Source organism: Eucalyptus grandis, chromosome 10 (genome assembly GCF_016545825.1).
Source record: "Eucalyptus grandis isolate ANBG69807.140 chromosome 10, ASM1654582v1, whole genome shotgun sequence".
Classification (NCBI taxonomy): domain Eukaryota; kingdom Viridiplantae; phylum Streptophyta; class Magnoliopsida; order Myrtales; family Myrtaceae; genus Eucalyptus; species Eucalyptus grandis.
In genome coordinates this window covers 26,557,028-26,571,539 of record NC_052621.1, presented here as the reverse complement: position 1 = coordinate 26,571,539, position 14,512 = coordinate 26,557,028, and the positions used below count along the sequence as shown (strand labels likewise).

The window sequence follows — 14,512 nt, the reverse complement described above, 5'->3', positions numbered from 1 at the left end:
CATTAAGTAGGAAAAGTCAATCCCAATGTTGAATTTGGTTGGACAATATGCCGACTTTCTTGAAATATGAGGGTTATACTTTTCTCCTAGATTTTTCGGACAAGTTTTGGTAGGTGAAAACTACCTAAATCTAAGCATTGGTCAATATGCCCTGCACTATTCTGAGATGCATTTTGGCGAAATTGAGCCTAAGATGCTCTCCCTTGCTGCCAACACTTTGGCTTTGGCCTCGTGTTTGCATCGTGGGTTGTCGTCGCGCGCACATGAGCCCCACCATATGTTCCTACCCCCCTCCTCCTCTTTTGTAGCTGTCCAAATAAGTGATCTAAAATACGTTTATTTTTTTTCTCAAATAAAAGCCTAAAATATAATGTAAAAAAATCGAGATTTGAATTTTTGAAAGCGACGAAGCCGGTTTCTAGACCAAAAAGTGTCGGTTTTATTTTCTTTCTCGTTGATGCTCAGTGGCTCTTTTTCCTTGTCAATTTTCCATGTTCATGTGCTGCTTGTAAGCTTTTCAGCATCTTCATTTCCTCTGCCTCGTTTCTTCTTGAACGCATTGCTAACGATATGATTCACATACAAAAAGCTGGGGAGACAATCTGATAGCTGATACAGAAGCTTAAATGATGGTCCTGTCGTTGTTCTGCCCTATAAAACCTATTGCGGAAATATCCTGACAAATATAGCCTCAGTGACTCACGGAGATCATGACAGAACTATGGCAAAGCTCCAAGAAAGACTTGCTGAACTGACTGAACTAGAAAGAGAAAGCATATCTGAATATTAAATCACGCGCTTATATAATGGAAAACCTTCCTGGGAACACAAGGATGAAGAACCACCACTTTCTGTTCACATGCTTGTCTGATTATCTAACTTGCATTAACACCCTTTTGCATAAAGAATGACATGGCAGGCATAATCACTGTTAAGAGCAAGGAAAGAGCAATGTTGCAGCTGCGTAGTGGAATTAGTGAAAGGAGTGATGAAACTGTTGATCGGCTGTCGATATGCTGTGGTTGGTCAAGAATGCTTTGGAATTTGGCTTTGTCAGTTGTGGGCAGTAAGTAGGTCAGTGCGAAGACTGCAAGAAGAGGTGAGAGCTTTGCGGAATATATGCAAGAAAAGAGAGAAGATTCAGTTGATCCCCAGCCGCCCGTCCAGGAGGTCCGTAGCTATTTAGATCTGCTCATCGGAGGTCCGTTCATGCTCTGGCAACAATCATTTCGTCCGATCGCGTCAAAAATCGAGGAAATCACGCATAGGTTAGCCTCTAAAGCTTGAATATGATGAAGCGAGGTTGTAGTATCCGGGTAAGCATATCTTTGACTTTGTCATCCACATGTTGAACCTAAAAAAAGGTTTTCCATTTCATTTGTTAAACAAAAGAAACAGAGAATACTAAATGGGCACATTTAACACTTAGAGCCAAGAACAAACAGGTTTCCTTCTTTTTTTCCCTTAAAAATAAACTCAACCAATAATAAATGTGACGTCTCTTCAAAAAGATTGTACTTTTGAGTCTGTCTTGCATAGACCTTAACCAAACGGGTAAGTAATGTGCAGTTTTTCACGAATAAATTCAAACGTACCTTTCTTCAAAGGTTTGATGAAAATATCTACTAATTGATTCTTTGAATCAATAAATTGAATATTAATTTCACCATTTTGCACATGATTTTTTACGAAATTATCATTCAATCCTTCCTCATATGCGAATTTTATGCCACTCATGAATTGTTTAAGTGATTTTATAAATCATAAATGCATACTATGTTCTGACTTGTTAATGGCTAATACGCCCATTTTTACAATTGCTGATTTTTGAGCATTGAATTGACCTCGATTGAAGTTGGACCCTTCTAGAAAGTTGTCGGACTCGTTTAAACCTTTCAAAGAGACGTGTTCTTCTGTTGGAATTTGATGAAAGGTCAATTTGCTCCAATTACTCTTATTCACACCGGATGAAGACATCATATACCTGCAAGATAACGATGTTATTTTTGTGATTAAAGCATGTGATTACTTCAATAAATGAATAATACTCAAAACTCCTGAATAACATAATTTTTTTTTTTGGTCGGTCATACTCTACTTTTATTCTAACTTTCACTTTTGCCCTGTCTCCTTACAGGGGGTGGGAATCGAAAACTACTCCTAAAACTAATTCGTCCCCACCCCAACCTCCCTGAAAAAGTGGAGATTCGAACCTCCCAACTCCTCATTCCATATTGGAAGGGTGACCATTAGGGTAAACCCTAATGGTTGAATAACAAAAATTAAAGTAGCTTGTTATGATGTTTTAATATGTGATAATCTGATTTGGCAGGCAGTAGCGGACAAACTTATACAAAGCAAAGGGTAGGCAGTCCGGCATGGCTCAATGGGCTTTGTTAGCTTTCACAGAATCTCTCTCTCTCCCTCCCTCTCTTATTGGGTGCCTTTTTCTTGCTAATTTTTTAAATGGGTATTACTTATTTATTTATTTTAATTTTTGGTTGGGGGAACCCTACCTAACATGATTGATCTGAGTCATTTTTCGCATGAATTCAATGCAACCTTCCATAGATCAAAATAGTTTTGGCCATCAAAGAGCGCTGCTTCGAACTTGATAAATGTCATCTCGAACAAAAAAAACTGAAATTCCTTCGCTCTAATGCAAATTTGTTGCGGAAAAACGCTAACCAAATATGCATCAATCTAAGGATGAATAGTAAAGGATGAAAAAAAATCGAAATCACATGTTTTGTGTTGTATCAATTTGAGATGTTGCAGAAAAACGCCAACCAAAGATGCACCAATCTAAGAATGAATAACAAAGGATGAAAGAAAATCGAAATCACATGTTTTGTGTTGTATCTAATTGAGATGACATCCTCGGTCTTCATCTTTGTCTCTATATCATGTTTCATTCGTTTAATCTATATATGTATATATGGAAGCCAGCGACCAGATCGGCTCCGATCTGAAGGAGCTCTCACAAGGATACGAAATCTCCGTATCCCTTGGGTTCCTCGATCAGTATCTTGATCGAAATCGAAAGCCTCTTGCTCACGCAATGGCCACGTTTGTGAAAGAGAGAGAAAGTAGAGCTTCATAGCAAAGACGAGAGAGGAAAGTAGAGAGAGATCAATGGAGTTGTTGATGGAATTTAAAATAGAAATCTCACTAAAGGGTGGGGGTGAGCATATTGGACTGCCTGGATTCGACTGGACCGAATTGGTTGGTTTGATCCGGTTTCTGAGCATGTCGGTCCAGTTTCTTCTATAGAGGGTACTGATGCAAATGCTGAGTGACGACGATTGTCTTACTTCAGAATTCGATGCCATGGAGATCGAGCGGAGAAACAATAATGAGCTGCTCGGTAGCATATAGTCGAAAGAACGGCGGATCAAACTCCAAAGACAGATTTTGACAAAAGGAACGACCCAGGTAGCAAAATAAATTTGTGCAGATAGAGACGTCAATCTCCTAGGATTCATTCACATTTATGTATATTTGTCCTTTTTTGATAGAATTTCCACTTTTGGATGGATTGCTTTAACATCAAATTCGAGCCCAATTAAACAAGTTTTCAATATGGCTGAGCTCAAATTCATCAATTAATAAATTATACTCGAAACTTGAATTAAATTTGAATCGTGAACTGGCATTGAAACTTGAAATATGAAAATAAAATCTAGCAATTTTTTTTTTCATCTTATGTGTGCGTATGATTAAGTACGTAAAATATGACTGTCTAATAATGTACACGAGAAGTTCAAGTCAAAGAATTTTTAACCACGAGCTCAACTCTATTAATTACTCGAGTCGAAAAGAATCTTATTAAAATCAAGTAAATTACTAGACAAACTATATCGCTAGCGACAACTACCAACCCACTCACATTCCTATTCATAAGTAAACCCCTGTGATCTCGGTAGTCAAATCATATGGGACCAAGCCTCTAATCCCGTCCCAGTTTAGTTCGGTCCAAATAAACATGCCCAGATATAAGTCGTCAATTACTAAAGTCGAACGCCAACGAGTACCTTAATGAGGAAAGCTACTCCCATCTCTCTAAAATGTAAAAGGTGCGGCTTTAGAAATGGGGAGATTATAGGCTTTCATTCACCAGGGAAGCGACCGAGAGTTGATAGCCTCGGAGGATCTCGTAGACAAGTACTCGAGCGTGCCGCAGTTTGCTGTTTGTGTGTTCGCTGTTTGTGTGAACACCAAGAGATAAGATTTCAGGCAAGAAAAACACAATATCCTGTGATGGCTAGATCTATCACCTAGAGGGGGGCGAATAGGTGATTGCGTGGAAATGAAAGAATTTAAACCAATATTGTAGTGAGACAATGGTTCGGCTTTTGCAAGTCTACATTCACTCTCTCGCGCTACAGCCAATTGGCTGAAATCCACTGATGAAAACTGATAAGAGGTTATAAGATCTGAGCTCTGAATACTCAAGCTCATGTATATAACTCCTCACACACTTTTAACCTCTAAATGGTTATATAATGATGCTCACATAGACAAATGTATAATCAAGACACTCTTCAAACTTTGGAATTAAAAGCTTCAATTCTCATGAGTTAATTTTAATCCATTTAGCTTCGAGATCTTCTCTTATACACCTCCTAGTCCAAGCTGACTGTTGGACATATCTCTAGAGGACTTATCCAGCCAATCTACCTATTGGCCTAGATCTGGTTGAGAAGATTTGATGGCTTTAGGATTGCCGAGGTTGATACTTCTCATAATTTCTGCCGCCCATACAGCAGTTTGGGTTTCCATAAATCAAGTGCTTACGAATGGAAAAAAAATGTTTCGCCTCAAATAAGTCGTTCAAGGAAATCCAAATCTTCGAGAGACACTTTCCTTTGGAACTCCTTATATATAAGCCAAGAAATCCAACCAATTGCTACTAGCCGTTGCACGAGGATATTATCTTCTTCCTAACCGTTTGACAAACACATAAGAAAGGAAATAATTAAATCACAACTTTGGTTTTGATTGATAATGTTTGATCACATCCAATCAGACTTTCAACCGTTGTCCTTGATTATCATAACATAACACAATCTTAATCATAGGCAACTAGAACGTCTTGATAAGTCTTTGAGTCTGGTTCTCTAAGTCTGATGAGTAATGTCTGATGATCCATATCAAAGTTTCCATCAAAACTTCTTGATCAATCAAATTGCTCCAAGAATATCACCTATAAATTCTTTCATAAGAATCATTGAATACTTATGGAAATGTTTTGTCAATCTTCAAAATCAATTTGGGAAATTTCCTCAACATATCCTCCAACAAAGTGACGGTCATCACGATCACTAGCTGAGCGAGCATCAGAAAATGCAGGAAGAGCCAGTGAAGAAGCGTGAGTGAAGATAAGTCCACAATGAGGAGTATTCGCCAAATATTGAAGGTTGCGTTTCACAGCCTGCCAATGCACAGTGGTAGTAGGTCAATCTTTTCAATTCTAGGCCTATCAACTAGATCTTTTGTCATTTCTTTTCAATATGTTTACGACGCCTTACCACACAGTTCGGTCTATATTGTTCAGGTTGGGTAATTTTCACTAGCATTAATTCGCCCTAAAGAGCAAAATCAGTCATCCCTCGCTCCTCTACCTTTAGTGACGGCACCCCGACCAGCCACTATGCCTACGTCACCCATTGTTCATATTTGACACAAAATTATTAACTTCTTAGAACTTAAAACTGATAAATTTGAAAAACAAAGTTCTTAATCGAATTTTGTGAAATTTTCAACACAAAAGTCAAGTTGATACTAAAACAAATTATTTTGAAGATTTTTTTATTTTTTTATTTTTTTGGTCAAAGGTTTGACTAAAAATCAACTCATAAAAAAATTGAATCTTAACTAGTTCGGTTCATAGTTTTCTCCATGAGTACACATCGCCACTCACATAGCTTGGTAAAATTACCAAAACAATTCTTACCCTACTGCAATTGTGTCAATTTAGCCATAAACTAATTTTTTTTTGTCAAGTCATTCCTAAACTTTTTGCATTTGTGTCAATTTAGTCCATTCGGTCACTTTTGACTGGCAGGGGCTGATGGTTTCTTCACTCTTCTTTATTGCTACTTCATTCCTCTAATTTTCTTCTGTTAATGACACATAATCTGTAGCATTTGAGATTTTAATGGGGTTTTTCCGTTTTCTTTGGCATTGGCCATCTATTTGTTTATGTGTTTCATAAATCAGTAATCTTTACCCTCATATTTGCCATGATAGCTGTTAATTTTTTTGTTTTTTAGCCTCAATTTGTAGTAATGGGCAATGTTAGTGGTAAAAGTGATGGAGAAGGAACTTTTGAGGATATGAAATGAACACTATGTGGAGAGTCCATATGGTGGAAGTTGTGTTTGTGATGGGCAATCTGATTTGATATGTGCATTAAAGATCTTCTATATACTGACCTATTCGGTTTCCAATTTAATCAATCCCCTGCTAGATCAACTCCGGTGTCTATTTTTCTTCCATCAACTGTATAACAATTTAACTATTCAACTAAATAAAGATATGTGCATTGCATAAATGATACTAAGACTTAATAATGCATTTTTCTATCTACACATTTAACCATATGGAACAAGTCCCTATCATCATGGGGGAAATTTTTAGCCGTTGATGACCAAAACACGCTGTCCATTTTAGACCAAGGCATGACATATTCGGCTTTGGGTTCGGTCTGCCCGACCAAGACCCGGTCATGGCAAATGATTGAGGCCAACCATGAATTTCATTTTTAAGACATCTAATGGACTAATTCTAATTGGAAATGGTCACGAACAAGTTCAAGAGGGGTTTCGACTTAGTCATACTCATTTGGTTAAAGTTTAGTGAATTTTGGCACGAATCTTGGTTCTCATAGAATCGTCGATTGTATACAAATATGAACGACTTCTCCAATGAGGCGACACCCTATGTTAGTCTTAGGATGTGTTGAATGTGCTGCTGTAAAGAAAAACAACTATGCAAAAGTTGTGCCTTTTATCGTACAAATATTAAAGGAGTTAAAATAATAGAAGAAATGGGGTAAATTTGCAAAATCGTGAAAATGTAAGGGCACAAGGGTAAAATTGACGAGCAGGGGAGCCTGGAACTAGTCACCAGAGGTCTAGAAGTGACCAGCAAAAGGTCGAACTAGCCTACCCTATTGGCGATCGATTAAACCGGTGTAAACCTAGGACTCAATTGTACCAATTTGAGAAGTTTTAGAACTTGATTGCACTTTTTGCAAGTTTTAAGACTCAATTGTACTTTTAAAACAAGTTTTAGGATTCATAGTACATATATTCCTTACGTTTTTGCTGTTGTGAGAGCTTTTATCTTAATATACGTGAGGTTTTCTAGTACCCTCTTTTCACGGGTTCTCTTTCAGGGTTGCTGCTGAGTGTCGTTCTAAATCCATCGCTACATTCAAAAAGTGCGATGGTAGACATTTATAGTGATGGAGGTAAAATCGTTTATTAATACTACAATAAGATAAGATGAAGGATTGTTGATTAATTTGCAGCTTTTTTTTTTTTTGGTTGATTAATTAGCGTTGACCTGAAAAGAAATTATAATTGAAAATGACACAGTGCCTTCATTTTTGAGATATGGCAAGTATTGTGGGCTTCTGTAATTTAGGAATTAAGCAATAAATGAGTCTAGATGGGTTCCTGTTGAAAAACAAGAGAGATACAATGTAAACGAGGCACAGTGTTTTTTGGTGAAATTTGTTTCTATTGCTGGCAAAGAAGCAGAGAATTGCTAAAATGCTGGGAATAGTTAGTCGACCAGTGCTCACCCCTAAGACTCCACCCGCATACCACGGCTGGCCCTTGCGCATCAACTATGGCATGGCCACTAGGAGCTACCAAGACAGAGATAACTTGCTTCTCAAACCAAGATGTAAGTAATAAATATCAAGGAACATGTTTGATGGCTTGGGAATCTCGAGGTGTGCCTTATTAATGGAGTCAACAACCTACTCCGCCTTGTGGGGTAAATGAAGACTGTTTCTAGCTAAGCTTAGTGTGGATATCATGGCCGATACGATCGATTGAACTCAGAAAGAGGAACCTGTACAGCAAAAGGATTGAAAGGAGGATCTTCACATTAAAATCGCTTTGCGTTTGTGTACTTGGTATTTATGTTGCTCTAGAACCAATGCATCATATGGGACTATTATATGAGATTGATATTTGTGGGGCCGATTGAATTCTGTGAAATGAGTGGCCGCTAAGCCTCAAGCCTTGCCAAATTGAGCAAATTCGTGGCCTCCGGTGGCGAGCCTTGAGTCTCGAATTATCCAATTCTTGGTCGTGTGTGATTTTCATACCGTTCATGCACTGCATAAGTGTCAACAGTGGGGGGACGAGTACTGGTGCCTCGTCGCACTACAACTTGCTTCAGATTACGCTGGATCTCTTTAGTATCTCACTCCGATCACCTTGATAGTTTTCATTCTTGGTATTGTTTATGTCCTAAGCATTTCCCCTACTAATGCTACTATTATAGTAGCTGTTACAAGTAGCTCATTGTCAACTTATATTATCCTAAATGATTAGCCGAAGCCCTTGCTGTACTTAAAACTTAAGGGTCTGTTCAAAGAAGACAAGATAGAAGACGGCTTTCTTTATGACCGGCACCCTCCCTGCACTCGAAGGCCCTTGTCCATGACCCTCGCCGGCCACAATGAAAAAGAAAAGAAAAGAACAAAATAAAAGAATTCATCTCTTGGTTTTTTTTTTTTTTTTTTGGTCGGTCCTACTTTACTCCTATTCTAACTCTCACTCTCTGACTTTTGCCCTATCTTCTTGCAGAGCGTGGGAGTTGAAACTCACATTTGAAACTAATTAGTTTCCACCACAACCCCTCTGAGAAGGTGGAGATTCGAACCTCCCACCCCACTTCCATGCTGGAAGGGTGGCCACTGGAGAATTCATCTCTCGGTTGGGTTCGTAGAAGTGGATTTGAATTGTGCTTGAGATTGAGATATTTGTGGAATACTTTGAATTACTTTCTTGCCTTTGTTCAGGTGCTAATTCAGTTAGAAATTTTTCAATTTTGTTAATTTGATCTTAAACTTTTGTGCAAAATTTCAATGTAGCATATCTCTATCGAGGCCCCGAATAACCCGGTTCTCATCCTCTAGCCAAAATGCTATCAAATTTAATATCACTGTCCTGGGGTATTTGGTAAGTTTTTTGAAGGGGTTTTTGGCTAAATGCTAGTTTTGGGAAAACTGAAAGCCCAATGCTAGTAGTCTTAGAATCAGATTGATTGGTCCAGGCTGATTTCTAGGTGGATCTTTACACGGTTTGGTTACTGTCCATCCACATAATTCAAATTATAAATCATACTAAATGCGATCCGAAAGCCATGACTATCCCACCTGTCGACTTTGTGTCATCTCATCTAACAGCAGCGTATCATGCTGGGGGGCGAATATTCCCTAGCTACAAATTTATTCCAACGTGGGAATACATGAAGACATTTTTCCAAGCGGATGGGATGATGATGAGGAAGATTCTTTTCCACCCCCGACGAAGAATGAAGAAGTTTCCTCCAATGACGAATGCAAGACTTCCCATTGGGATCGCGAATTCTTACATCCATTCAATTCTTTTTAAAGAAAATATTTTCACGCTAAAAAATGAACCCAATTTCTTTAAGTAGTAGTGATATAACCTAACTTGGAAAAAAAAACATGGAAAGTGGGATTTTTTTTTTGTTGGCCTTACTCTACTCCTACTCTAATTCTTACTCTCAGACTTTTGCCATACCTCCTTGCAGGGCGTGTGAGTTGAAACACATACTTAAAACTAAATCGTCCCCACCCCAACTCTCCCTAAGAAGGTGGGGATTCGAACTCCCCACCTCCCCCTTCCATGTTGGAAGGATGGACGACAAGCTAATTGCATAAAACTAGCAGCATTTGAAAGGTAGCCTTACAACTTCCTAGAAGGGTTCAAGTTCAATCGAGATCAATTCGGTGCTCAAAAATCAACATTGGTAAAAGTGCACGTATGTCTGTTCCATAAACACCATTATACAACCATTTCTCTAAGTTGGCCACTTCGAGATTTATTTGAGACAATATCAACTTTGGACTCTTTTGAAAAAAACAGCTTCATTCAAATCTTTATTTGAAATTTTTCCTGATATTAATAAACAAACAAAAAAAATCATATGGAAATTATTTCTAAATCTACATCTATACATATCCACGTTTTTATCTAACAGTTTAAGTTTTGCAATCGTGCACTTTGGGTTCTTGTGGATAGCTTCTTGGTGTCTTGGTGCAATTGATGATTTGTATGAAATTGATGATGTGATGCAATGCCACATGCATTAGATTCTCTCGTGTTAAGCATGATCTATAGCATTATACAAAGTGGGAAAAAAATTTCATCTATTAAAGGGTTTTAAATACCTTAATATATGTATTTCGCAAAGTATTGGATTTGTGAGCAATTGTGCAATAGCATGATCTTTTTATTATTTGGTCTACTCCCTGTTTTTGGGAATCTGGATCAACTTGAGTCGGCAGGCCTGTCAAGAAATTACGGCCGATCAAGAAGGAAAAAAGAAAAAGAAAAAGAATTAAAATTTTAGGTGTCAACTCTACGTAATCAATCATGGAATTAACCAAGATTGGATGGAGGAGGTCTTCATCCAGAGCATTCTCACGGCAGTCCTACATGTCAATTCAGCATCTACTCCCTCCGAGCCGTGACTTGTCAAGATCACTCCTCTTGAAGTTTGTTTGGTTGCCTTATGCGCCAAATCATGCACCGTTCAAACCGGTCCAAGTCAGATCGGTCTCCTTCGATCACATCAAACCGGCGGTTCGGCCATGTCGATCCAATCCCTAGGCGATCCGATCGTGATCCTCAGAGATTCGTTTCTTGCATGAGATCTGATTTGGTGCCTTCTTGCGATTTCTTTACGTTCTTTTGATCTGCCCGCGAACCTAGGATCGCGGGTCGTCAATATGGTCCGAAGATTCCGCGTTTTAGTAGCTGATTTAGATGTGGTTTGAGCTCGCTTCAGCTGAGCTCGGCCGCCCGTGTGTTCTTCTGACATCCGCTTTTTTTTCTGTTTCTTTCGTGAATCTTGGTTTCAACAGGGGGTTAGGAATGGGCAGTTTTTCTTGACGATTTCTGAGTAGGAAAAAGCAGTGTTGGGGCTGGTGGCAGTTGATCCGGGGGGAAGGCAAATTGCGCCGGCAGATGATTATGGAGCCGCGCGTCAACGGATTCTCCGGCTCCCCGAGCGCCTTAATGTTCGACAACGAGACCCTCTTGCCATTTCCGGATCAGCGCGCGAACTTGGCGAATGGGTTCGGTCGCGACGGCCAGTCTCGGGATGTTGGCTTCGTGGACAAACCCTTCTTTCCTTCCGACCCTAGGTATTGCGATTCTGCTCCGTCTTCGCTCGTGAGTGTGGAGGCGGATTTCCCGTCCGAGGATAGCGACTTCTCGGAGACTGTTTTCAGGTACATAAATCAAATGCTTTTGGAGGAGGACATGGAGGAGAAGTCCTCTATGTCTCATAACCCTTTGGCTCTCCAGGCGGTTGAGAAGTCGCTCCATGAAGCTCTTGGCGAGACGTGCCGGTCTGAAGCGACCCCGTCCCCTCCATTCATGGAGAGTCCAGACAATAATTATTTGGGAAACAGTAATGACTATGGTAAGAGCAGCCCTTCTAGGAATACCGGCGGCAGCAACTTTGCTGATCATCAATGGCTCGGTGATTTTGGGGATGGAAGAAATTATATGCGGCGATCTTCTGACATAGGAGACTTCATTTTTCAGTCCACTGTGAATGCTCATGTTCAACCATCCTCTTCCTTACCAAACAGCTTCCTGAGTAATGGTAACAGGACGAGTGCATCATTAGGGAGTGGCCCTTTGTTCTCAAACTTCTTGACCGGGAGCCAATCAGTATTGCAGTTCCAGAGAGGTGTGGAGGAAGCTAGCAAATTTCTTCCCAAAGTTACACAGTTATTTATTGATCTGGAGAAAAGCAGCGTAAACTCATGGTCTAAGGAAAAGAAATCACTGAATGTGGTTAACTTGGAGGAGGATGAAAGTGACCTTTTGCCTCTCAGTGGAATTAGGGGAAAGAAGAACCACCAGAGGGAGGATTCAGAATTTGAAAATGAGAGGAGTAACAAGCAGACAGCAGTGTATGTTGATGACACCGACACTGAGCTATCCGAGATGATTGATAAATTGCTACTCTTTAAAATTAAAAACAGGAGTCTAGATTTTAATGCTGATGAATCCTCTGAAAAAGAAGTAAATGAATCTTTACAGCAGAGTAGACAGACACGCACTGCTGATGGTTGCAAGTTTCATAATGAGAAACCAACCCCAACCAACAATGTGACAGAGATGGTGGATCTCAGAACTTTGTTGATCCTTTGTGCACAAGCTGTCTCTTCTGACGATCGAAGGACTGCTGATGACTATCTAAAGCAGATTCGGCAGCATGCTTCCCCTTTTGGTGATGGATCTCAGAGGTTGGCACATTACTTCGTCGATGGCCTTGAGGCACGCTTAGGAGGCACTGGTTCTCAGGTCTATTTAGGTTCTAAAAAAACATCAGCGGTTGATATTTTGAAAGCACACCAGGTTTGTCATATGGCCTGCCCATTTCAGAAAATGGCAAATGTCTTTGCGAGCTATATGATCACGGATTTAGCTGAGAAAGCAACAACGCTTCATATTATCGACTTTGGAATCTTATACGGTTTCCAATGGCCAGTTTTCATCTTTATTCTCTCCAGGAGGACAGGCGGGCCACCCAAACTGCGTATTACAGGGATAGAGTTTCCCCAACGTGGTTTTCGACCAGCAGAAAGAGTTCAGGAGACAGGACGCCACTTGGCAAAGTTGTGCAAGCAATTCAATGTTCCATTTGAGTACAATGCAATTGCTCAGGAATGGGATACTATCAAAATCGGGGATCTCAAAATAAGGAATGGCGAGACCATTGCTGTGAATACCATGTTTCGGTTTAAAAATCTCCTTGATGAGACGGTTGTCTTGAATAATCCCAAGGATTCTGTTCTTAATTTAATCAGAAAAATAAGGCCGCATCTCTTTGTGCAGGCCATTGTCAATGGATCTTTTAGTGTCCCCTTCTTTGTAACACGGTTCCGTGAGGCTCTCTTTCACTACTCTTCATTGTTTGATGCATTTGATACTAATTTAGAGAGGGATAACCAGATGAGACTGACGTATGAGAAAGAGTTCTTTGGCCGAGAAGCTATAAATGTCATTGCATGTGAGGGGACGGAGAGGGTTGAGAGGCCGGAGACATATAAGCGATGGCAGATTCGCAATATGAGGGCCGGGTTCAAGCAATTGCCACTGGACCCAGCACTTATGAAGAAATTGCGATATAAGTTGGGGGAGTTCCATGATGATTTCGTGGTTGATGAAGATGGCCACTGGATGCTGCAGGGGTGGAAGGGCCGAATCCTGCATGCTTCATCTTGTTGGGTACCCACCTAGGACTTTGATGAGCTTGTTTCTATGAATCATCTACCTGATGGACCCGACTCAGTACTCATCCAAGGCATCCTTATTGATTGGGTGGTCCTTGTTGAGCCACAGTCATTGCTTCGGTAGGATATAAACAGTTGTACTTTTATAGCTGCTTGCTTTTCTAACAGTTAGTGGCAGAATCTGGGTTCACACCATTACATTAGGGAGATGTACTTCTTTTATAGACAGTATTCAGCAGATTTTGAGATTTGATGCATCTTTGTGTATGATATATCTTTATAGTTGAATTTCTTCATGCATGCCTGGCGATAAACGGTGCAGCTTGGTCAATTAGTTACAAAGGATCAATTTAATGTTGTTCTTGACCAAAACAAGAGGCAGAGAAATAAATATCAATTCAATTATAAACATTTTACTTGCATCAATTTAGTTTTGAATCTTTTGCATTTATAATAATTATGTCTATCCGGCCAGGTTTAGCTCGAGATTACTAATATAAATATTAGCCGTCGTATATGACAAATCTGATGCTAATGTGGACATATTTTACACATTTTTAATTTTTTTATATTTTTTATTTTTCATTGTGGTCGGCGAGAAGCAATCAAAAAGAAAAATAAAAATTTAAAAATTTAAAAATATAAAATTTGTCCATGTCAATCTTTGGTTGTGTCATGTAAGACGGTCGACGTCCATGTCAACAATTTCTAGTTAAAAATAGTTAGATTGACTCAATTGAGAGAAATGTAATTGATTTAGAACTAAATTGGCTAAGTTAAAAAATTTATAACTAAATCAGTATCAATGCAATATATTTATGACATTTTTGATACTTTTCTCTCATTTCCTCAAATCCGCCATCGTAAAAGAAAACTCCAATTTTTTGGTTTCTTCATTTCTTTTATGTACGTCTATTATATTATCTTTCTCCTCTCTTATCCAAGGATAAGTGAAAAGGAGTAGCTAAAAGGAAAGGATATGTG

General features: G+C 39.3%; 1 protein-coding gene across 1 annotated transcript; it reads left to right on the top strand.

Moving 5' to 3' along the window:
* The first annotated feature begins 11,144 nt into the window (after positions 1-11,144).
* LOC120285890 (scarecrow-like protein 33) lies at positions 11,145-13,795 on the top strand. Its single transcript, XM_039303485.1, has one exon. The coding sequence runs from the start codon at positions 11,244-11,246 to the stop codon at positions 13,533-13,535; it is 2,292 nt and encodes a 763-aa protein (XP_039159419.1). The 5' UTR covers positions 11,145-11,243; the 3' UTR covers positions 13,536-13,795.
* The last annotated feature ends 717 nt before the right edge of the window (positions 13,796-14,512 follow it).

Coding starts and splice junctions, on each gene's coding strand:
- LOC120285890 (XM_039303485.1), top strand. CDS start 11,244: ATGATTATGGAGCCGCGCGTCAACGGATTCTCCGGCTCCCCGAGCGCC.